At 47.5% G+C, this 23,111-nt stretch overlaps 2 protein-coding genes and 9 non-coding genes across 13 annotated transcripts in view; 10 read left to right on the forward strand and 1 right to left on the reverse strand.

The window, feature by feature from the left end:
- LOC119391131 (uncharacterized) overlaps positions 1-4,419 on the reverse strand; it is a 35,036-nt gene extending 30,617 nt beyond the window's left edge. For all 3 annotated transcript variants that reach the window (XR_005183617.2, XR_005183615.2, XM_037658808.1), the window contains exon 1: positions 4,305-4,419. The gene's annotated coding sequence lies outside the window, so the exon portion shown is untranslated. The remainder of the gene's footprint in view (positions 1-4,304) is intronic.
- A 436-nt stretch (positions 4,420-4,855) lies between these two features.
- Positions 4,856-4,929, forward strand: Trnan-guu (transfer RNA asparagine (anticodon GUU)). Its single transcript has one exon. It is a non-coding gene; the product is annotated as a tRNA-Asn (tRNA).
- Positions 4,930-7,825: 2,896 nt separating this feature from the next.
- Positions 7,826-7,898, forward strand: Trnas-gga (transfer RNA serine (anticodon GGA)). The gene has a single exon. It is a non-coding gene; the product is annotated as a tRNA-Ser (tRNA).
- Positions 7,899-8,151: 253 nt separating this feature from the next.
- Positions 8,152-8,224, forward strand: Trnaf-gaa (transfer RNA phenylalanine (anticodon GAA)). Its single transcript has one exon. It is a non-coding gene; the product is annotated as a tRNA-Phe (tRNA).
- A 254-nt stretch (positions 8,225-8,478) lies between these two features.
- On the forward strand, positions 8,479-8,551 carry Trnaf-gaa (transfer RNA phenylalanine (anticodon GAA)). Its single transcript has one exon. It is a non-coding gene; the product is annotated as a tRNA-Phe (tRNA).
- An 8,328-nt stretch (positions 8,552-16,879) lies between these two features.
- LOC119386664 (uncharacterized) lies at positions 16,880-18,100 on the forward strand. The gene has a single exon (XM_037653982.2). It carries the CDS (start codon positions 16,913-16,915, stop codon positions 18,098-18,100), a length of 1,188 nt encoding a protein of 395 aa, XP_037509910.1. The 5' UTR covers positions 16,880-16,912.
- A 3,591-nt stretch (positions 18,101-21,691) lies between these two features.
- Trnaf-gaa (transfer RNA phenylalanine (anticodon GAA)) lies at positions 21,692-21,764 on the forward strand. Its single transcript has one exon. It is a non-coding gene; the product is annotated as a tRNA-Phe (tRNA).
- Positions 21,765-22,010: 246 nt separating this feature from the next.
- Positions 22,011-22,082, forward strand: Trnaf-gaa (transfer RNA phenylalanine (anticodon GAA)). The gene has a single exon. It is a non-coding gene; the product is annotated as a tRNA-Phe (tRNA).
- Positions 22,083-22,328: 246 nt separating this feature from the next.
- On the forward strand, positions 22,329-22,401 carry Trnaf-gaa (transfer RNA phenylalanine (anticodon GAA)). The gene has a single exon. It is a non-coding gene; the product is annotated as a tRNA-Phe (tRNA).
- A 246-nt stretch (positions 22,402-22,647) lies between these two features.
- Positions 22,648-22,720, forward strand: Trnaf-gaa (transfer RNA phenylalanine (anticodon GAA)). The gene has a single exon. It is a non-coding gene; the product is annotated as a tRNA-Phe (tRNA).
- A 246-nt stretch (positions 22,721-22,966) lies between these two features.
- On the forward strand, positions 22,967-23,039 carry Trnaf-gaa (transfer RNA phenylalanine (anticodon GAA)). Its single transcript has one exon. It is a non-coding gene; the product is annotated as a tRNA-Phe (tRNA).
- The last annotated feature ends 72 nt before the right edge of the window (positions 23,040-23,111 follow it).

Here is a 23,111-nt window from a genome sequence, read left to right on the forward strand (position 1 = left end):
TTTGACCTGAGTGAATCTCGGGAGCACCGTGTAGGTCTTAATTTCCTGTTTCGTTGCATTCACTATCGCAGGTGTAACTCAGAACGCCGCTTTCAATGGTTTTTCGGCACCTTTCGCGAACGTTTCTCTGGGCCAACCCCGATAAGCAGGCTAATAAAGTACATGTATGTGTAATGCAGCATTATGCACTTTTACAGAGCAAAAACTGCACCTACTTGTATTATCTTTGACTTAATTTGGTAAGAGAAGTTATATGGTTGCAGGAAACATGAATTTGATTTAAAATGCGCCTGGGAGACTTCCTTGCCGACACTTAATCAAGGTTGTTAAGGTATATTTTAAGAAAGTCCGTAAATCGGTAATCACGCGCGCCTGTAACAGATGTTGCGGCCCCACGAATCTAGTTAGCGCATATAAAGCGGACAAACTTTTGTAAGTTCATTGCTTGCGTGGACCTTACTTATCCAGCGAATGCCGATGAGGGTCTCGCAGGAGACCTACTCACGAATTAGTGGTATTTTTCATAGCGGTAAGCAATGCATCAATTTCTTCGTCTTTCGATGTTTTATTAGGCACAGTTTACATAATTGCGATATTTTTTGTTGCCGAGTTACTGCGGAAAAAAAACGTTCTAAAGTTCCGTTTTCAGAGATCGGGCAATACCGAATTATCTGTAGCAGAAATGACAGCACAATCAAGACAGGCATTCACTACTGTAGCGATATATCCGGTTTTTTTTTTTCCTTTACACCATCAGCAAAAAGTTTCTTCGATGCAGCAACCGTTTATTCCTGCGCGAACAAGCGTTTGTTGAAAATCACCCAACGCTGTAGATCGACACATTTCCGTATGAAACATTCTGAAGTATCGTATCTTGCCTTTCGTGACGTGCAGCCGAACAGAAGGAACAGCTGTGCTCTTGAGCCGCTTTCGAAACCTTGTCTACATTCCGTGAGACGCCTCTTAGTCCGAAGCGAGAAAGTGCTTGGAACACACTCGGCTATAATAGGGCAAACTGTACCCGAAGGCATCTTTCCACAGACGTTTCTGTGACGGTCTTACAGGCACATGATGAAACGAAACGCTTGTACTGATGTAGCGACGATGAATGCACGCATTCACAGCGTACATTATCATGCCATTTCACGACTTCGTTCACTTTTGCCCGTCTCCTAAGCATTTAATTTTGTACCGAATTCAAGTTACCCATGTAAAACCCGGAAAAGACCTTTTCAAACCATTGTTTCGGGAGGTACACCAGAGACACTACATAAGCGGACACAACGGCAGCGGCGGCGGCGGTGGTGGTGGTCTCTTTGTTACACCCAAAAAGAGGGGGCCAGTACGAACACTGGCTGCACTGGCTTAGAGGAGGTCGGCGGGGATCTCTTGGGATACCGCGGCCTCCACCGCGCGCTAGATGAGCCGGCGGATTCGCCCGGCTGTGCAAAAAAGATATATTCCTTGGGGCACGCTGACCCGCTGCTGCTGCACCTTCTTCTACTTCAAGTCTTCTCGGCAATCGTAATGCAAGCCGGGCTCTCGAGGAACGCGTCCTTGTCGAGGCTGTGAGTTTTGTCGTGCTGCACGGTATATAGTTTGCGAAAAAATCGGTCTCGGGCTCATTACTCACCTCGAGCGTCGGGCTCGAGGCGTGGTTTTCCGGCCTCAACGGCTGGAAAACCACGCTTGCTTCGCTGCCTAAGTGGGGGTGAAGCGCGCGTATTTTTGGTGAGTTTTGCCGCTTTCGCACTCTTCGAGGCCAAGTGTGAACGCGCTTTAGCAAGTTTTGGAAAAGGGCGGATATTTAAATTCAAGGCTGCCTGCCCAAGCAGCGAGAATATTCAGCTTTTTCTTGTGTCTCGCGGTCTCTAAACTTTTGGCGCTGACTGCACACTGATCGGTCATTGAGGTAGTCTGAAATACTGGGGCACACATAGCCACCGACTTTTACATACCTTAGAGTGGCCCCGTATATCACGTTGTTAAATGCACTCTTGACGTCCACGAATACGGCAACAGTAATCTTACGAGCAAGTTTGCTCATTCCTTTTTGGGGTCTTGCGTGCCAAAGCCACAATGGGATTATGAGTCAGAACGCAGTGGGGCACTTCGAATTAATTTCGACCACTCAGGGATTATTAAATGAAACTAAATCTACACGGATATTCTTGCATTTCGCTCTCGTACTCGCTGTCAGCGGTTGCAGTTGCACAAACGTCTGCGTTCGGTTTGCATCGTCAGTGATCCTTAAGGTGTAACGCAAGCAATCAGCGCGGACCTCTGCACAAATTAGGCTCATCTAAGAGATTTTTATGCCGTGTGATTTGAGCATGCAAGACGAAATATGTATTTACCGCATCATACTGGAAATAGAGTACACGAACTACTTTTTTTTTAATTGCGAAAGACAGACTCTCCAAAGTACTTCACGTGCAATTCTCAGGAGGACCTCAAACGAGGCATGCGTGGTTGCCCCCTGCTGTTGCTCAGAGTCACAGATTCTCAAGGCAGCACCGCATTTACAACGCTGTTCGAGCTTAGGACTGAGGCACCTTCTCGAACCCTGGCAGAGTACCTCCTGTGCGCTACGGAACACGAAAGCGCTTCTGGTGCTCCTAAGGCCTTGAGGCCTTAACGAAACATCATGAATAATTCCTGTGCGTGCGTGTCGACTAATACTAAATATTGAATACTAAATATTAGGAACAATTTGGTATTTTTATATCAGCTTGGCGAAAATGTTTAGGCGTGGACTTCGTTATTATGATGAACACCTTCACCTCCTCGCAATTTTTTTTTGTCGCTAATGTAGTCAGTATACGGTCATGTGGCCACAACTTAGGTATTCGTAGGTCGCAGTTGTTCAATGTAAATCCGAACCATCAATTTCCCGGTATTTCTTGCCTGCTAACATTTTTTACAGGTTTTATCAAATTAAAACCGTTAATGCAGAACCTACAGCAATGCCACATGTTATTTGAATTTCTTAAAATGACTTGTCAGCATTGTAGGGCAAATCTATATCTTTTCGGCAATTCCAATTATGATTCTCATTTAAGAATAGCGTGATTCGCGAGTAGCTCACAAGTAACCAGTGTTTCTTTCTGTTTTTTGTTTTTTTTGCAGTAATTAGAGTTCTACTCAAGTCCTTTTCAAGGTGGAAACACTGTTCTGTTAACTTTATTTTTTACCTGATCCTCAGCAACGTACCTTGATTAGGTATTTTTTGTAACTTGAACAGCTGGTAATTCCTAAATAAAACTATTGGCATTCCAGCACTAGAATCTTCAGATTTCGCACTAAATCCTGCAAGGCAAGCCCCAATTCCCATAAAGCCTGCGATATAACAAATGGGTGTTAAACAAAGCCTGTAGTCACTAGACGTCGCCGTTTCGCGTTTCACTTTTCCAAAAGATTGATTACACTAACTGCAATTTGAAAACGTCTTCGTCTTAATGTCCCAGCGACTCGTCATATCGAAGTTATCATCAAAAGAAGGTTCGAGCACGAGAACGTAACAGCAACGCGTGCGTCGAAGCTTTGTAAGAGAACACTGGAATTTCCACACCACCTCCGTTGTCAACATCACGCACGGATCACGACCAGGGGCGTAGCCAGAAATTTTTTTCGGGGGGGGGTTCAACCATACTTTATGTATGTTCGTGCGTGCGTTTGTATGTGTGCGTGCCTATATACGCAAGCAAAACTGAAAAATTTCGGGGGGGGGGGGGGTTTGAACCCCCCCAACCCCCCCCCTTGGCTACGCCCCTGATCACCACGCATTACAGCCTGCTGTGTTTGCCAATGCGCTGCTTTATTAGCCTTGTTGATTTTCATTTTGTTAGTTCCACTTCTCTTCGTAACGCATGCTCGGCCCTCAGAGTAAACAAATGAAATTATGTGAATGCTGGCTTAACGTTTCAGATCAGTCATTGGATTTCCTAGAAATGTCGATTGCGCGCCATTTTAAATATGATTTGCGGAGTTCTTTCTTTAACAGTGGAGCGTACCGTGCACGTTTGCATTTAATCACATGCTTCCTTTGGCGCGCAAGTATCTTTCGCGTATGACGTTGGCCTTGGCGGCGGCAGGAAGATATGTTATCAACCAAGGGCATGTTATTTTGTAGCGCTTTTCTTTTTTTTTTCTATTCCTTTCGTATTAGCCGTCGTGTCAAGTGGCCGAGTCGTTACGCGATGACGGCAGCTGCGAGGTGACGTAGAACTAACATGGAGAAATGACATTGCTCCAGCCATTTACGAAGCTCGAAGGGGGAAAAAAAGAAGTGAATCGTGACTTACCTCCTCACGCAGGCAGGCGGCATGCAGTCGCTGTCGCTATGTTGTGTGTTCAGCGAACTTAGAGAGGAGGCCACGCTCTCTCCCTCGAAGCATGCTGGCACGTCAGTGCTGCCATTATCGACGAAGTGGATGCGCTTGAAAGACGAGGACGAAGAAGAGACGGGACACATGCGCACTGTGTGTCCCGTCTCTTCTTCGTCCTCGTCTTTCAAGCGCATCCACTTCATCGACATGCAGAACCAACTGGCCCAACTAAGTGCACTGCCATTATCGAGTGTGTATTAAGCCTCCCCCCACCGCCCCCTCTTAAAAATTCGCATGCTGAGAACACACATCTCCGCCTTGGTGTCTAAATATTGATCTCGCCTGCGCTCAGTACATGAGGCGCGAGGAGAAAGCGCGATCAAACTGAAAAAGGAAAACATCACGTGGAAAGCGAAGGTAAGAGCGACAGCACAGCTGGAAAAACAATGCGCAGTTCTCTCCCGCTCGGCGAAATGTCAAGATCTGGTTTCCCTTCCACTATCGTTTATATCCTTCTTCGAGCGCCTGCCTCCGTGGCGCAATCGGCTAGCGCGTTCGGCTGTTAACCGAAAGGTTGGAGGTTCGAGCCCTCCCGGGGGCGGCAGATGTGATGTTTTTAAGAACCTTTTTTTTTTCTGCGTGTGTTTGTGTGTGTGTGTGCGTGTGTGTGTGTGTGTGGCACTTTAAGCAATTGGTCCGAGCCCATGCTAACGCACATTCCCGTGATTTTATCAATTCGGGTTCTGCACGCGTCACGAATCCGAATAAAAAAGAAATTGTTCGACATGAGGCGCGCGACGTTCCATATTGGTGCTAACCTCTGACATCGCACTACGACGCTTTGCGCTCGCGAGTCGCCAAGACCACGCTTATTTCATTGCACATGGTTCCGTCCAAGTACGCACCGGGACATTATGTGCGCTCTAAGTAAAAAATTCACCGACGATTACGATATTGCCTAATGCGAATTCTGAGGGCAGCTTCGCGTTGGGGCAAGACCAACTATGTTTGAAGTTTTCGCATTCCGCAAGGTATCGACTACGCCATAAATCATAATTTTTGTGAAGCAGGACAGCTCCCACTACGCCATTATTCGTATTTCTGCTGATAAGCGAGGTACGCGCAACACATCTGTGAGGTATTATGGGCACTTTGTTGATGCTGCATGTGGCTGACGACGATGAAGAATTATGGCTGGGCACTTTTCAGTGGGTGGGAAGCATTAAACCACACACTCGTTGCGCACTTAGCATTTTGTGATGAGAGGTTGTTATTTTACTCTTCTTCCACGCTATATTACATAGGTGAACGAGATTCCTTGCTCGACATGACGACTGTATAGGGTCTTTTTGCAAACCAGTTTCAAGCACCAGCGTGGCTCTGTTTTATTCGCCATATACTTGGAGCGGCTTTGTAGAAAGATAAACAGCAATAGCAGGGTATCTGGTTTTACATTTCAGTCCGCAGAAGTGAAAATGCTTGCATACGTTGGTGACATCGCGCTGTTTTGTCGTGGTAAAGAAAGTGTGAAAGGCGCTTTTATATTGTAACATGACAGGAAGTGCTATCAATTTTGATAAAACTTCGGGTTTCTGGATCGGAAGATGGAACGATCCCCCCAGTAGGTTTGTAACCGTACAGTGGACCGTCACGCCGTCAAAATACCTAGGGGTTCCTCTTGAACACTATCGAAATGCCGCGGATTACTGGAATGCAGAAAATGACAGGCTCCGCGAGAACACACTGAAGTGGGGAGGTCGTAATTTTTCCATGTTTGGCCGCGCGACGGTCTGCAATTTGTTTGCCGTTGCAAAAAATATTTTACGTGTTTCATGCTTTGTGTATGTCAACAGCTAACATGCAGAAATTACACAGAGTGCTCGCTGTTTTTATGTGGGGTTCGAGTTGGGAGCGAACAAGCCGCACTAACTTGTTTCGATCTGTCAAAAATGGTGGGCTTTTAGCACATTTGTTTATGCGGCTGATTGAGTCGAGATTTGTTTCCTTACGGGACCAAAAGGACCCATTTCTGTTGGCAGTGCTCGGTGTGTTCGTGGCAGAGTGCGAGGGTTCCTAAAAGAAATTGTCCGGGCTGTTCAGTTCTTGAAGGTGTGGTTTTCTATGGAATACCTGAGTAACGTTCCGCGGAAGCGTCTGTACAAGGATTTGCGAGACGTTATGCTACCCATGCCGTTGTATCGATCCATGTATTCCATAGGACCAGAGAGGAACGAGAGTGAAGCGAATGCCTGTGCGTGCATCGGTCAGGTCCTTCTTTTTCTAGCTGCACACGAATACGTTAGAGCACTGCACGAGCTCGGGCCTGCCCGAAAACCCGAGCCCGGCCCGAGGGCCGGGCCGTGCCGGGCCGCGTAAAGTAGTTTTCACGGAAGGCCCGGGCCGAGCTCGGGTCGGGCCAGGGTTTGAGGTGGCGGGTTCGAGTCGGGCGGGGCTTGAACTTTGCTCAGCTCATATTTTATCTGGAAAAAACAGAGCTACTTTGACGTGGGGCAAGTTCTATAAGAGACAATTAGTGAACTTCTTTTGTATATTGCATGGAGACACTTGATTTATGTGAAACGGGCGAGCTAAAAGTAAATAGACCAGGCGCTTACTTCGTAAATAACATCGCACTATTCTGTGGCTTATTACATTCGTTATCATTATGTAATTATTTTATATCCCAAATCGTATTTTGTAACCGCAGTACTATATTTAACATAATGGAATTATACCTAAAACATATTACCGCAAGAGCGATCACAGAGCTCCAGAGCGGGGAAACGTTCTTGAACGTTCCAGCCATCCACTAAAACAAAAGGTCTACGCGCAGTCTCGTTACATAGAATCGCTCTAAAGAAGCAATTATTTTTCCGTGGCTCCGTCACGGCAAAATCTCGTGTCACATGACCGCTGGGAGCCAGTGGTCAGGTGACGCGAGATGGACATGCACAGCCTGCTTTTTCTGGCCACACAGTTAAAGTCTGAGGTTTTGTCTTGTTCCGCTTTATGGTGTGAGAGCTACGTCCCAGGTAGCACAAAAGCGATAAATTACGCCTTTTTCATCGTTGATCCGCTAACCCTTCCTGTGGCGTTATGAAAACGAAGAAATCGGTTTGAAATCTGTTTTATCCCACCTATCCCTAAAATCGACGTTTTGTAGACCATATGTGCTACCTGTGATCAAGCCCGTAGCCAGGGAGGGGGGGAGGGGGCTACCCCCCCCCCCCCAGTTTCGGTGAAGTACGTATTTTTACCAAAAATAAATGATGAACATCGGTGTTTTTTCTCAAATAGCCAAGCTTTTCAGCAAGTGCCCCCCCCCCCCCCCGAAAAAAAATTCCTGGCTAAGGGCCTGCCGGGGATAATGCCGGACAAGCGCACATTCTACACGGAAATGTCAAAAAAGGGAACGTGCTCTGCTTGAACACATTACTAGAACGCACATTTTTTAAGTCAAATTTGGCATTGTTGCGCTTTAGGTTGTCATTATTTGTGCCGAAATAGCTCAGTTGGGAGAGCGTTAGACTGGAGATCTAAAGGCCCCTGGTTCGATCACGGGTTTCGGCATACCTCTCATCTCTTTTATTTTTTATGGAGCAGTACATATAGAAATGGCGTCGATTCATGCTCGAAAGAAACATTTGCATTGTCTTGTACGTGTAATCAGTGATAAGGTGTTAATCGAAAGTGAATGTAACAAGCGCATCTTCTACATGAAAATGTCAAAACAAAAGAACATGCGCTGCTTGAACACATTACAAGAAGGCACATTTCCCAAGTCAACATTGGCATTGTTCCGCTTTAGGTGGATGTTAGTTCTGCCGAAATAGCTCAGTTGGGAGAGCGTTAGACTGAAGATCTAAAGGTCCCTGGTTCGATCCCGTTTTTTGGCATGCGCAACTTTCATTTTGTTTTTAACACCATAGTTCATGCAAAAGTCGCTTAGATTCATGCTCTGAAACAAACATTTGTGGTACGTTATATGGATCGTCAATGATAAGCTGTTATTAAAGATTAAACCACCCGAGCATGTCTCATGTACTAAGATGTTAATATAAAGCGACGTCCAGTGCTTCTAAAGATTACGAGAACGCCGCCTCCAAACCTCAACAATGGCGCTGTTCCGCTTTACCGGTGCGTTCGTTCTGCCGAAATAGCTCAGTTGGGAGAGCGTTAGACTGAAGATCTAAAGGTCCCTGGTTCGATCCCGGGTTTCGGCATAAGCAACTTTCGTTTTGTTTTCTACAGCATAGTTCATGCAAAAATCGCTTAGATTCATGCTCTGAAACAAACATTTGTGGTACGTTATATGTATCGTCAACAATAAGTTGTTATTCAGGAGTCAGTCGCCCGAGCATGTCTCATGTACTAAAATGTTAATATAAAGCGACGTCCAGTGCTTCTAAAGATTACGAGAACGCCGCCTCCAAACCTCAACAATGGCGCTGTTCCGCTTTACCGGCGCGTTCGTTCTGCCGAAATAGCTCAGTGATTCCACTTCCGGCCGCGGCAGCGAACGGACGTGTTATCATGTGCTCCGACGGAGCGGCGCTAGCGGCCACGCCTGGCCGCGGAAACAGGTTTTCGGCAACGGATAATGAGTACCAGGTATTGTTCTGCCTAGTTTGCCTACAGGTCGGTTGGTTTTAAATACAGCTATTTTGCACGCGGACGTAAGCGCTCGCCCCTACAAGGTTGAAGACTTTCGTGACGCCCTGGCTCAGCGGTCGATACTTCCCGAGGTTATCGCCTTGGGGGCGTATCGCATGAGCCACGTGTGGACCGTCACCCTGAAGGATGCGGAGTCAACGAATATGTTGGTCAACACTGGTGAGCTGCAAGTTAAAGGCAAGCGCTGCATTGTCATTGACCGGGCTAACAGGGATATTCGAATGAAGGTACACTGGCTCCTTCACAGCGTGCCTGACGAGGACTTACGACTTGCCCTCGCGCCCTTCGGCAAGGTCACCGACGTCGTCAGGGAGCGGTGGCGTGCCGAGGGAGTAGCGGACAACGTATCCACAACTAGAGTCGTGACCCTCAAGATGAACGTGGGGGTCAAAATTGATGACCTTCCACACCAGCTAAGTGTCTCGGGCGAACTCGCACTTGTCGTTGTGCCGGGAAGGGCTCCGCTCTGCCTTCGCTGTCGTGGCACGGGCCATATCCGCCGTGAGTGCCGCATACCAAGGTGTGGGGTTTGCCGGCGTTTCGGTCACGAAGACCACCAGTGTCAGCGAACGTACGCCAGCGTGACAGCACCAGGGAGCAGCGAGGAGTCAGCCGACCTTCTGATCGATGAGGCGGACTCGGAGGAAGCGGCGTCTCCGACAAGCGCCCGTGAGGGTGCACCGTCAACGTCGTCTTCTCCTCCGCCGGGTCAACCTGAGAAGCAACCTCTCGCGGCCTCTGTAAGGGAACCCAAAGATGCGCCTGCCCGAGCCGCCGTGGCCACGTCGGCGAGGAAGGCTAGCACATCAGAACCTGTGCCTCAGGCGAGTGTCTGTCAACCCGCTGATGAGTGCATGGACACTACCCAAGGATCAGCTAGCGCGGCAGCCGGGAAACGGCCGCATGAGCAGACCACGAGCAGCGAGCCGCAGCTTGACGATGGCGGTGGGGACGAGCCACCGACTAAAGCGCCAGGTGTGAGACGCTTTCCTTTCAAACCACGGCCGAACATTCCGGGTGAACTACGACGGTCGGCGGCAAACCCGCCTCCGTAGTGGCAGCGGCTAACGGGGAAGGTATTGGGAGCGGGAGGGGGGCTGGTGGTGTTTTTCTATATATGTGTACCATGGCGAAGCCAAAGCGCTGTTTTTGCCAAGCGCGTCGCATTCAAAGAGGCTTTCTATTACTTTGTTTCCTGGCCATGTTTGACCTTAATGTTTCACCGATATGGCTATGAATTTTGAAACTGGGCTACGGGTGGCAACCCTAAACGTTCGAGGGCTTGGCGCTAGAAGGCGACAGTGTCAAGTGAGCCATATTGACGTGAACAGCGCGTGTAATACACAAGGACGAAGAAACGACGAGGACTAGCGCTAGTCCTCGTCGTTTCTTCGTCCTTGTGTATTACACGCGCTGTTCACGTCAATATGGAATACCAACTAGCCCGGTCACACACCTTGCTTCAAGTGAGCCGCCTACTACTTGATCACGACTTGCACTTAGTTGCAGTCCAGGAAACGAAAATAGAGAGCCAGGAAGCGACAGACCGGATGGCGTCTGTTTTTCGCCCTCACTTTGATGTATGTGTTTGCCACGTGGTTGGAAGTTCGGGCGGTTGCGCCCTTTTCGTACGTAGCAACTTAGGCATATGTGTACAAACAGTTGTATCGTGCGAAAGTGGACGCCTCTTGGTCGTAGATTACAGCTTTTCCGGTTTGTGTTACCGCGCGGTCTGCGCGTATGCACCAAACGTGGAAACAGAGCGCAAATTATTTTTCGAATGCTTCAAAACGCACTTAAACTGCGAGAAAATGGTATTGCTCTTAGGTGACTTCAACTGTGTCTGTGCGGCCGAAGATCGCTCTAGGAAATCTCGAGTTAGTGATAAGAGTGCCGAGTTGCTATCCGAAATAGTGCACGACAATGGCTTAGAAGACGTTGGCAGTGTTTATTCCAGTGGCATTCGCCCAACGTACTGTCGGCCGCAAAAGTTCGCGGGATGTGCAGCGCGGGGCGGAGCGACGGAAAACTAGAGTCACTGGAAAATCAGAGTACCGCAAAGGTAGGCTGCACGCGGGCAACATTGGGTGGCGGCGGCCATGTCCCTTCCAGACCTTCCGGCGCGTTGCTAGCGTGTGTTGAGAAGTGACCGATCTTTTAGCCTCAGTGCCGTGTTACGCTCGGCAGAACGGCATTATATGTGTGTGTTTCTTCAAGAGGATATTAGAAGTGATTTCGAGTCATCGACAGGTATGGATCGACTGTGCGGTTAGCGGTGTAACTAATGAAACGTACGGCGAATGTTGCCATGTGCTCGCGAACTCTCTTCATGGCTTCATCGGTCTCTTTTCGTGTAACGCCCGGGCTTGTTCGCTAGGTCTGGATCTGTAAACATCGTTGCATTAGCGCAGTGACATCGTGCGAGATGCCATTTACTTCGACATTTGGTGAATCTTGACTGTTTGCGCTAGCTTTGCAGTCGGTGTTCAGGTTCACTGCACTCGAGAACGTTATCGAACATCGAGAACATTCAACATTGCGTCCTTCGACTGATCGCTGACGCACAGCTTGCTTGCGCACCGTGCTTGCTGTTCAACTGGTTGATATGTGTAATAGAAGTTGTGTGTGTACGGTAATTGGAAGTTGTGCGCGACGTCTTGATTCGGCACGCCAGCAGCCGAACGCACGGGTGAATCGGCGTGCGGTAGGTAAGGTGCATCTTATCTTACGATACGTAGAAAATAGGCCATCAAAAATGATTGACATCACTACTTAATTGTTTCATTTCCTATTTCTTGTCTCCTCAATATTTTCAACGTTGCAATGAATTTGCAAATATTTTGCTGTTTCCGACAAAACATTTCTTTTTTTGGCGTTGCCAGTGCGTAAACAGCTGGGGTTCGGTTTCTGCACTGCTACACTTTTTTTTCATAATGCACTCTTATTAAAACTTCCTCGGCACGGCGCTTTAAATTCTTTTGATCAGAAATAGCGCATCCCGGAATTTTTAAAGCTCATGCTACTGCAACACAGTATGTATATAGGCCTAAGGCTCGCATAAAATCGACTCCCTCAATGGGTGGGATCTGATTTTTTTTATTGCTGTGACCATTTGTCACCAACTATACAGTATGTTAAGGGTACGCTCGGTGCAATGCAGCATTAGCGGCATTTTTTTGCAACAAATTTAAAAATACGCTTGATAACATTGCCTTATACCAAGTTTATCAACGGAGTTCCACGCTTCTGTTCTGTGCAATGCCAAATATCATGCCACAATTGCCTTCAAGGTATACCAGTAAACAGTTATTATTTTATTAAATCTTCGATTTCGCTCTCGTGCGTGGCACGCTTATAACTCTGATAGCATGCGTAATCTGTTCAACACATCGAGATATAATAGAAAGGTATGTAGTTTGCAATATCTAACCATAGCGAACCGAAAAAGTGAAGTATCCTGTCGCATAAGATCTTTTCCAGCAAAATTAATGTAGTTCACTGCAGGAAGGAGTGTTATTCGAGGGGGGCGAATTCGTTCAGGCCAACTATGCAGCCACGTAGAACGGCGCTTTTATTGCGATAGCAATTATATGGATAGTCTCGGCTGGATTTTGCCGTCGCCGTCGCCGCCGTCATGCACCGTATATGTATATGTATATATATATATATATATATATATATATATATATATATATATATATGAAAGCCCCAAAGAAAAATAATTCAGAAAAATGCTTCCGAAGCGCGGAATCGAACCAGGGACCTCTTGCTCCGCAGCGAATGGCGCTAGCCACTACGCCACGAAACGCAGATCCTCCACGTAGGTAACGGCGAGCGTTATATACACACCCTTTACCGCTGGACGGACTCAGAGACGGCTGCGCTTATAAGCGTTTCTTCATTACCAGCGAGATGGCGTTAGGAGCGCGACAGGCGCATTTAAAGGTCGTCGGCGAGCTCGCTCGCTTCTTCTTATACTTGCGCAGGGAGAACCTTGCCCTTCCGCTGTCTGCTCGCGCGGTTTTCTTGTGCTGAGGGGAAGAGGGATGTTTACGCTTTCACCGTGATGTCCGCGCTCATGTTACGGAGCGTACGAAAGCCACTCGAGCTCAAGGGACGCCGCTAAACGAACAAACAGAAGATGAGCGCGAACTATCAAGTGTCACAGCTCGACACTTGAAGCACGCTAGTTTCCTTCGCTGCTTCGGCCGCCTTTGCAACAGGAGCGCTGTTCAAACTGAGAGTATCCATTGGCGAGCGTCACTTCATATAGCATTAGTTTCTTGCTATCGCATTCATTGCTTCGGCCTTGCGGCGAAACTGTTTGACATTAATCTTTCCCACACGGCAAACGAGACTCCCAGAGTAGCTCACCAGTAACGTTTGATTGATGGTGAGCTACTCTCTTCTGGCATCTGCATGCAGTGGCGTAGCTAGGGGGTGGCACACCGAGCCGAGCCCCCCCCCCCCCCCCCCCCCCAAAAAAAAATGTCTCCTTACGCCGCTGTCTGCATGATGCGTTTAAAAAAGCGACGAAGTACTTCTGGGGACCGCGGTACTGCTAAATGTCCGGCCACGTTCTGCATTGAACGCGCCTGCACCCAAAGCGCTTGGAAGGGATATGGCGGCGAGAGGTCACGTGATGCGAATAAGCCAATCGCGGCGGCGGCGGCGCGCGGAAAACAGATGCGATACTCTGAAATTTTTCCAGTGACTCTACGGAAAACTGCATTGCTGCGTCACCTACCGTGATGCGGCGGCTGTTGAGGCTATCGGCCTCGGCGATTAGCGACGGCGCGTTTAGACAACGCGCCGTTGCCGGATCTAATCGCGGAGGCTGCGGCCGATAGCCTCAACACCCGCCGCATCACGGTAGGTGACGCAGCAATGCAGTTTTCCGTCGCTCCGCCACGCACTGCACATCCCGCAAACTTTTGCGGCCGACAGTACACTCATTTCCAACGTGACAGCCACGCCAGGCTGGACAGAATTTATGTATCAGCAGAACTTCTACCTTTGTGCACAGCGTACGATGTCAAACCTGTTTCTTTCAGCGACCACTGTTTAGTTATGGCCGGGTTAGGAAAAAGGCAGGTTAAAAGCCGTTTAAATTGGAACCTGTGAAAATTTAATGTTAAGCTACTCGATGACGAGCATTTCGTAAGCTTAGTAGCAGAAGAATTCGAGAAGCTACTGGATGCGCCGTCAACCAGTTTGGCAGCTGAATGGGAAGAATTTAAACAGGGAGTTAAAATAACGGCTATGGAGAGAAGTAGCATCCTGAAGTATGAACAGAACCAAACTGAGCGAATGCTACGAGAGCAGCACGAATTTTTTAGTAGTATGGAAAACAACCAGCCCGGTACTTTTAGCAAGAAATTAAGAGACGTGAAATGTCAGCTGGAGGAAATCGACGCTGCAAAATATAAAGCAGCGATCATACGTGCGAGAGCCGATTAACTATGGGTTGGGGAAAGGCCAACGAAACGGGCCTTATCTGACGAAAAAAGATACGCGTGCCAGAAAGAAATCCGTCAGATAGCTAACGGCGATGAAATCACGTCTGATAGCAGGGTCATCAAGCGCGTGATAGCCGAGCATTTTAATAACCTTCTAGGCCACCAACCAGACCCTTTAGATGGCTTCCAGGAGGAATTCCTTCGATTTATGCCGAAGCTGGACGATGACGTTAAGGCACGCCTCGAATGGCCGATCACTATACGTGAAATCGAAGACGCTATCGACGAGTTGACTCTGGGGAAAGCACCTGGGCCCGATGGCCTCGGTGCAGCTTTTTATAAAACTTTTAAGAGCATGGTCGCTCAGATGCTGCTGAGAGTTTTCGTCGAAGCATATGACTTGAAACGGGTACCATTATCGTTCACAACGTCGCACGTTGTGCTCATCCCAAAAAGTGATGACCCAGCAAAACTTCTGTCTGCAGCATCTTACCGTCCAATTAGTCTCACAAACGTCGACTACAAAATATTTATGAACGTACTACCAAAAAGGCTCCAAGGGGTTATAACGACACTGGTGGGTCCCCCCAGACATGCGGGATCAAAGGTCGCAGTATCGCGACGAACGTACACGTTGCACGAAGTGTGCTCGAATGCTGTGACGCGCTGGGTGAGCATGTGGCGATGATGCAGTATGATCTGGCGAAAGCATTCGACCGCGTCTCACACCAGATCCTCTTCAGCATATTAGAACATTCTAATGTTGGCCATGTCATACTTGAGGGCGTTAGGATGGCGTATAGTAACTGCACTACACGCATTATAGTTAACGGCGAGCTAACTGACAGCCTGCGCGTACGCTCATCAGTGAGGCAAGGATGCCCTTTGTCGCCCTTGTTGTTTGCAGTGTACCTCGAACCGCTCTGTCTGTCCATCACTCACAACGAACTTATTACAGGATTTAGGCTACAGACGGCACATGTAAAAATACTAGCCTACGCAGATGATATCGCCGTCTTCTGCTCAGACAGGGAGAATATTAAGTATACCACGACCATTGTTGAAAGGTTCTGCGAATGCACTGGTGCCCAGATCAACTGGGACAAGAGTTATGGATTTTGGCATGGCGACTGGGACGCAACGCCGGAGCACTTCTCCCGACTGCGCTGGTTAGCAGTTCCAACGCAATACCTCGGCGTGCCACTCGGTAGTTACCGCGACCCTGATGCGTACTGGTCTGACCAAGTGCGAAGTGCAAGAGAAAAGGCTACAGCATGGCAAGGCAGGCAACTGTCCATATTTTCGCGGGCCACTGTCTGTAGCCTGTTTCTTATCTCAAAGTTCTGGTATGTGATGAATGTGGTATGCGCATCACGAGTGAATATTCAGAGAATTCACCGGGTTTTCGCCATGTTCATTTGGGCATCCACCTGGGAGCGGACCAGTCGTATGAATTTGTTTCGCCCAGTCAAGCTTGGTGGGCTCGGTTTAGCTCATTTGTTTCTGCGACACCTTGTGTCGCGTTTCATTTTCCTACGTGACCAAAATGACCCTTTTCTCCGCACTGTCATGCAAGTGAGGCTACAGAGACTCATACCTGAATTTATTGTGGCGTCATGTGAAAACATATGTGGGCCTGTAATCGGGTATCTGCGAGAGGTGATTGCTTCGTATAGGATGCTGAGTGCTCAATTCACTCATGAGTACCTGGGCACCGTTAACAAGAAAAAATTGTATATGGATCTTGTTGAAAGCGTTCTACCAGTGCCTTTGTACCGCTTTCCACACCTTGGAGGCCCTGGACAGGACGTTTTAAAAAGAGTAAAGAAAATGCCGGTACTACCATCAGTTAAAACCTTCTTCTTTAAATTGCACACAAACACGCTTCCTGTTAAAACTTGGCTTAGCGATAAAGGCTTCTTCATACCCTGGACAACCAATTCCTATTTATGTAAAAAACCAGAGACAACAGAACATGTTTTCCTGGACTGTTGGGATCCCATTTTCTACTGGGATGTGCTACAGCACACATTAAAGAAAGAGTTGCCCCTCAGCCCGTATGGAATACGCTTCTTGCCGGTAGACGCATCAGAGGGCATTCCTTATGATTTATTTATGCTCCTGGGCCTCCACGCCTTGTGGAGAACGAAAACGGAATTTGAACATGTTCACCAGGTTGTTCGTCCTGTTCGTGATCACTTTATTGAAAGCGTGGTGCGTTTGAGAGAGGTGCTTCGCACGCTCCCTTACACACCGGTGTGGATTTCTGTGCTCGATGAGTTAATCTGCATGAAACAATTTTAATCTCGTGTTGGCCAAAGCGTGGCCGACGCGTTTTATATTTGTAACCAGTGACTTCAAATGTGTAAGTCGGGAATAAAGAAGAAAGACAAAAGCCGAAATAGCTCAGGGATTCCACTTCCGGCCACGACAGTGAACGGACGTGCCATCATGTGCTCCCGTGTAGGGGCGGTTTCAGCGGCTCGTGTGGGCCGCGGTATCAGGTGTACCGAAAAGCCAGGCGAAGATTTCCAGGTTGTTCTGCCTCATTTGCCTTCAGGTGATTCTGTTTTGCACACGGTTTTTTTGCATGGCAATTTAAAAGCCAGACCGTATCGAGTGGAGCATGTCCGAGACAGCCTTGCTCGTCTTTCGCTGCTGCCGGAAGTGGTCGCCCTTGGGGCATACCAAATGAATCACCTGTGGGCAGTGACGTTCAAGGATGATGAAGGCAAAAAGAAGATGCTGGCGGCGGAGTCATTCGACGTCAAGGACCATCGCTGTATGGTGATTGACCCCCGTGACCGTGGTGTGCGGCTAAAGCTATACTGGTTGCTTCATGGGGTGCCGGACGAAGACGTGCGAGTTGCCTTGTCGCCTTTCGGAAAAGTCACCGAAATAAGCAGAGACAAGTGGAAGGTCCAGGGTTGCAGTGACAAAGGGTCAACTACCCGCTCGGTTACAATGAAACTGCATGTGGGCGTTACTGTGGACGACCTGCCACACCAACTGCGTGTTGCGGAAGACATGGCGCTCGTCGTCATTCCTGGCAGAGCACCGCTCTGCCTCCGATGCCGGGGCATCGGGCACATTCGACGGGACTGCCGCGTGCCGCGTTGTGGGGTTTGTCGTCGCTATGGCCACGATGACTCTCACTGCGTGCGGTCATACGCCAGCGTTACAGGGCCAAGCCGAACGGATGAAGTCTCTGAGCACCTGATGGACGCCGCGGACGCCGAAGAAGCGAGCAGGGAGGACGACAATGTGGAAATGCCTGTAAAGCCCCTTGAACCTTCTTCAGGAGCCGCACAGGAAGGGACCAGTGAAAGCGACAAGCCCCTTGTTGCGCCAGGAACGAAGGCAGAGAAAAAAGCAGGAGACGACGACGCGAAAGCCGCGAGCGAGTCATCGGCAGCTGCGCGAGAGGTCGGCCCGGGTGCAACGGACGTCGAGATGACCGCGGCAGGAGCCATCGCTTCAAAGCGGGCTCGTGAGGCATCTGACAGCACAGGAAACGTGGGCACGTCAGGCACCGGAGAACCTCCAAAAAAGACAGCGACTGGTCGGCGGCCTACCTTGAAACCAAGGCCAAACCTACCGCCTGACCGTGGGGAGACCCCAACGCCGCCTCCGCCTTAGCGGAGGAGACGTTCCAGAGGAGCACAAGGACCCACTGCTGCGACGTGAGTAGGACACCCGGCCAAGCAACCATCACGAAATGGCGACTAACTTTAAACCTAATATGCGCGTTGCGACGTTGAATGCAAGGGGACTGTGTTCACGCAGGAGGCAATGCCAGATTAGTCGCATTCTTTTGGAAAACGACGTAGACCTTTTGGCTGTACAAGAAACTAAAATGGAAAGTGAAGAACAAACGGAGCAAATGGTTCAAGTTTTTCGCCCTAGGTACAATGTATGCGTTTGTCATGCTGTGGGGCGGTCAGGAGGTTGCGTCGTTTTCATTCGTAGTAGCATCGCGGTTGTTGAAAATGTGTCCACCTGCGATAGCGGTAGGCTGGTTGTGTGTGATTTTATTTTTTCTGGAATGCCTTGGCGTGCCGTGTGCATTTATGCACCGAACAGAGCGCACGAACGAGAAGAATTTTTACGGCGGTTGAGGGGTTTTTAAAAACAGAAAGAAGTGTTGTGTTCCTAGGAGACTTTAATTGTGTCTGTAGAGCTGAAGATAAAACGACGAATATCAGTGTGCGTGATAGAAGCGCAGAGTTGTTGAGCGCAATAGTGACCGAGAGAGAACTGGAAGATGTCGGTTACGTAATGACGCGAGAGGGCCAAGTACGGTACACGCATTTTCAAGGTCAGTCGCATGCAAGGTTAGACAGAATATATTTGTCGGCGAAGTTGGTACCTCTATGCTCATCCTATGAAACGCAGCACCTTAGTTTTAGTGATCATTGTATGGTCACGGTTAATATTGGCGAAAAACGAAAGGCTGCGACGTTTAATTGGTTTCTATGGAAATTTAATGAAAAGCTACTGCAAGATGAAGTATTTGTCACGAAAACCAAAGAATGTCTTACAAATGCCCTTCGTTTAGAAACCAACAACTTCATGTCTGTGTGGGAGCAGTTTAAGTGTGACGTAAAGATGGTTGCCATCGAAAGAGCCTGTGTATTACGTCACAAGGAAAGGCAACAAGAGAAGCAGTTACAAAGTGAGCTGGATTACATGTTAAGCGTAGAAAACGAAGCGCCGGGAAAGTTCAAAAAGAAATAAAGGAGGTGAAAGCAAAGCTCGAATTTATCGACGGAGATAAGTACCGCGGAGCAATGATAAGAGCACGCACTGAACGATTGTGGATGGGCGAAACGCCCACTAAGCGAGTGCTCAGTGAAGAAAAGAAACATGCAGCAAACAAAGAGATAAGTGAAATACGGTATCGCAATCACACTACACGTGATCGTGCAGAGATAAATCTTGCCTTTGTTGAGTTTTACACGGAACTTCTGAGCAATAAAATTAACGACCCCAAGCGCTTCAAAGAGGACTTTCTGGCCCTTATGCCAAGATTGGAAGACTCTGAGAGGGAGTTAATAGAAGCAGAAATTACGGTGGCGGAAATTGAAGCAGCTATAGACGGTCTAAGTAACGGCAAGTCACCGGGGCCGGACGGCCTGGGTGCTGCCATATACAAACATTTTAAGACAGGAATGGCAGTAGCATTACATCGAGTTATCACAGAATGCTATGAGAAGAAACAGGCACCTCACTCATTTAGGACTGCTCACGTAGTATTGATACCCAAAACTGATGATCCTGCAAAGTTAATTTCAGTAGAGTCTTATCGGCCCATTAGTCTGACCAACACCGACTATAAAATATACATGAAGGTGTTAGCTACACGGCTCCAAAGTGTTATCACGTCCCTAGTCGGCCCACATCAGACATGTGGTATTAAAGGCAGAACCATCTTCACGAACATACACATAGCCAGAAGTATCCTGGAATGCTGTGACGCAATGCATGACCGCGTGGCCATGATTCAGCTAGATCTGCATAAAGCGTTTGACAAAGTTGTACACGAAGTTTTGTTTTTATTGTTGGAGCATGTGAATGTTGGATCTGTTATTACCGAAGGTGTTAAAATGGTGTACCATGAGTGTACGGCTAAGTTAGTAATCAATAAAGAATTAACTGCTTCTATTCCAGTGCGCTCGAGCGTGAAACAAGGATGTGCTCTGTCGCCTCTCCTTTTCGCGCTATACTTGGAGCCATTTTGTTTACGTATGCTTGCAACCCCTAGTGTAAGAGGGTATTCCTTTTTGAGTAGTGAAACCAGAATATTAGCCTATGCTGACGATATTGCCGTGTTCTGCACTGACAAAGAAAGTGTGCAAGAAGTTGTAAGAATAGCTACAGATTTCTGCGCAACGACCGGTAGTGCAATCAGTTGGCCAAAGTGCCTTGGCTTTTGGCATGGCAATTGGCAGAGCACGCCTGAGGTTTATTGTAAATGAATTGGAAAATCACGCCGGGAAAGTACCTCGGCGTTCCTTTAGACCATTACCGGAATGCTACTGAGTACTGGTCTGAGGAAAACAAACGCATCAAAAATTGTACCGACAAGTGGGGTGGCCGCAATTTCTCGATGTTTGCAAGAGCGTCTGTTTGCAATGTATTTTTGATTGCCAAAGTTTTTTATGTTCTGCAAGTGTTAACCATGACCCGAACTTCGGTTCAGAAAATGCACCGAGTATTCGCGACCTATATATGGGGATCGCAGTGGGAGCGCACGAGCCGGTGCAATTTATTTCATAAGGTGAAAAATGGTGGCCTAGGGCTATTGCATCTCTTTCTTAAACAGCTGGTGAGCAGATTCGTTTTTGTTCGGGATCAAACTGATATTTTTTTGAGAACTGTGATCCAAGCGCGATTGCAGAATCCCCTACCCGATTTTGTTGTGTCGTCCTTTTCTTTTGAAGCTGGACCGCTGAGTCCTTATTTGCGTGAAGTTGTTTCGTCTACACGCCTGCTCAAGGAAAGATTTTCTTATGAATACTTGTCTGATGTCACCAAAAAGAAACTGTATCGTGATCTTCGGGATGTGTTTTTGCCAGTACCATTATATCGAGCTCCGTACAGGCTGGGTCCTGAGCGCGATGTGTTAAAGCGTGTTAAAAGAATGCCGGTTAGACCCTCAGTCAAAACCTTCTTTTTTCAGGTGCATACCGGCACTCTCCCTGTGTTGCCATGGTTACAAAGTAAAGGGCTCTTTGTACCCTGGTCAGTGAACTGTTTAATATGCGGGAAACCAGAAACGATAGAGCATATTTTCCTCGATTGCCACGATGCTGTATTCTTGTGGGATGTGCTACAACGGACTCTAAAAAAAGAATTACCTATTAGCGCATTCGGAATTCGCTTTCTTCCATGTACAGGTACAGGGGAAGTGCCGAGTGACATGCTAATGTTGCTTTGCATGCATAGCGTATGGAAGACAAGAATGGATATCCGACATGCTCATATAGAGGCTCACTCAGCAAGGGACTATTTTGTTGAGAGTATGTTGTACACACGAGACTTGTTCAATGCACAGCCTGAACCTCCAGAGTGGCTACCTTTACTTGATCAATTGGCTTCTGTGAAGCCTTTTTAAAGCATACGCGCTGGCTAAGCTAAGCCAGTGCTTTTATAAAATGTATATATTCTGTATGTGATCATTTTGGTTGTGGTTGTAAAAAGCAATAAAGAAAAAAAAAAAAAAAAAAAGCCGAAATAGCTCAGTTGGGAGAGCGTTAGACTGAAGATCTAAAGGTCACTGGTTCGATCCCGGGTTTCGGCATATCTCTTTTATTTTTTATGGAGCAGTACATATAGAAATGGCGTCGATTCATGCTCGAAAGAAACATTTGCATTGTCTTGTACGTGTCATCAGTGATAAGGTGTTAATCGAAAGTGAATGTAAAAAGCGCATCTTCTACATGAAAATGTCAAAACAAAAGAACATGCGCTGCTTGAACACATTACAAGAAGGCACATTTCCCAAGTCAACATTGGCATTGTTCCGCTTTAGGTGGATGTTAGTTCTGCCGAAATAGCTAGTTGGGAGAGCGTTAGACTGAAGATCTAAAGGTCCCTGGTTCGATCCCGGGTTTCGGCATATCTTTTTCATTTTTTATGGAGCAGTACATATAGAAATGGCGTCGATTCATCCTCGAAAGAAACATTTGCATTGTCTTGTACGTGTCATCAGTGATAAGGTGTTAATCGAAAGTGAATGTAACAAGCGCATCTTCTACATGAAAATGTCAAAACAAGAGAACATGCGCTGCTTGAACACATTACAAGAAGGCACATTTCCCAAGTCAACATTGGCATTGTTCAGCTTTAGGTGGATGTTAGTTCTGCCGAAATAGCTCAGTTGGGAGAGCGTTAGACTGAAGATCTAAAGGTCCCTGGTTCGATCCCGGGTTTCGGCATATCTCTTTTATTTTTTATGGAGCAGTACATATAGAAATGGCGTCGATTCATGCTCGAAAGAAACATTTGCATTGTCTTGTACGTGTCATCAGTGATAAGGTGTTAATCGAAAGTGAATGTAACAAGCGCATCTTCTACATGAAAATGTCAAAACAAAAGAACATGCGCTGCTTGAACACATTACAAGAAGGCAGATTTCCCAAGTCAACATTGGCATTGTTCCGCTTTAAGAGGACGTTAGTTCTGCCGAAATAGATCAGTTGGGAGAGCGTTAGACTGAAGATCTAAAGGTCCCTGGTTCGATCCCGGGTTTCGGCATATCTCTTTTATTTTTTATGGAGCAGTACATATAGAAATGGCGTCGATTCATGCTCGAAAGAAACATTTGCATTGTCTTGTACGTGTCATCAGTGATAAGGTGTTAATCGAAAGTGAATGTAACAAGCGCATCTTCTACATGAAAATGTCAAAACAAAAGAACATGCGCTGCTTGAACACATTACAAGAAGGCAGATTTCCCAAGTCAACATTGGCATTGTTCCGCTTTAGGTGGATGTTGGTTCTGCCGAAATAGATCAGTTGGGAGAGCGTTAGACTGAAGATCTAAAGCTCCCTGGTTCGATCCCGGGTTTCGGCATATCTCTTTCATTTTTTATGGAGCAGTACATATAGAAATGGCGTCGATTCATCCTCGAAACAAACATTTGCA

The sequence above is a fragment of the Rhipicephalus sanguineus genome, chromosome 1, assembly GCF_013339695.2.
Source record: "Rhipicephalus sanguineus isolate Rsan-2018 chromosome 1, BIME_Rsan_1.4, whole genome shotgun sequence".
NCBI classification, from domain to species: domain Eukaryota; kingdom Metazoa; phylum Arthropoda; class Arachnida; order Ixodida; family Ixodidae; genus Rhipicephalus; species Rhipicephalus sanguineus.

Bases quoted from the DNA above. Each gene is read 5' to 3' on its own strand.
- LOC119386664 (XM_037653982.2), top strand. From the start codon at position 16,913: ATGTGCTCCCGTGTAGGGGCGGTTTCAGCGGCTCGTGTGGGCCGCGGT.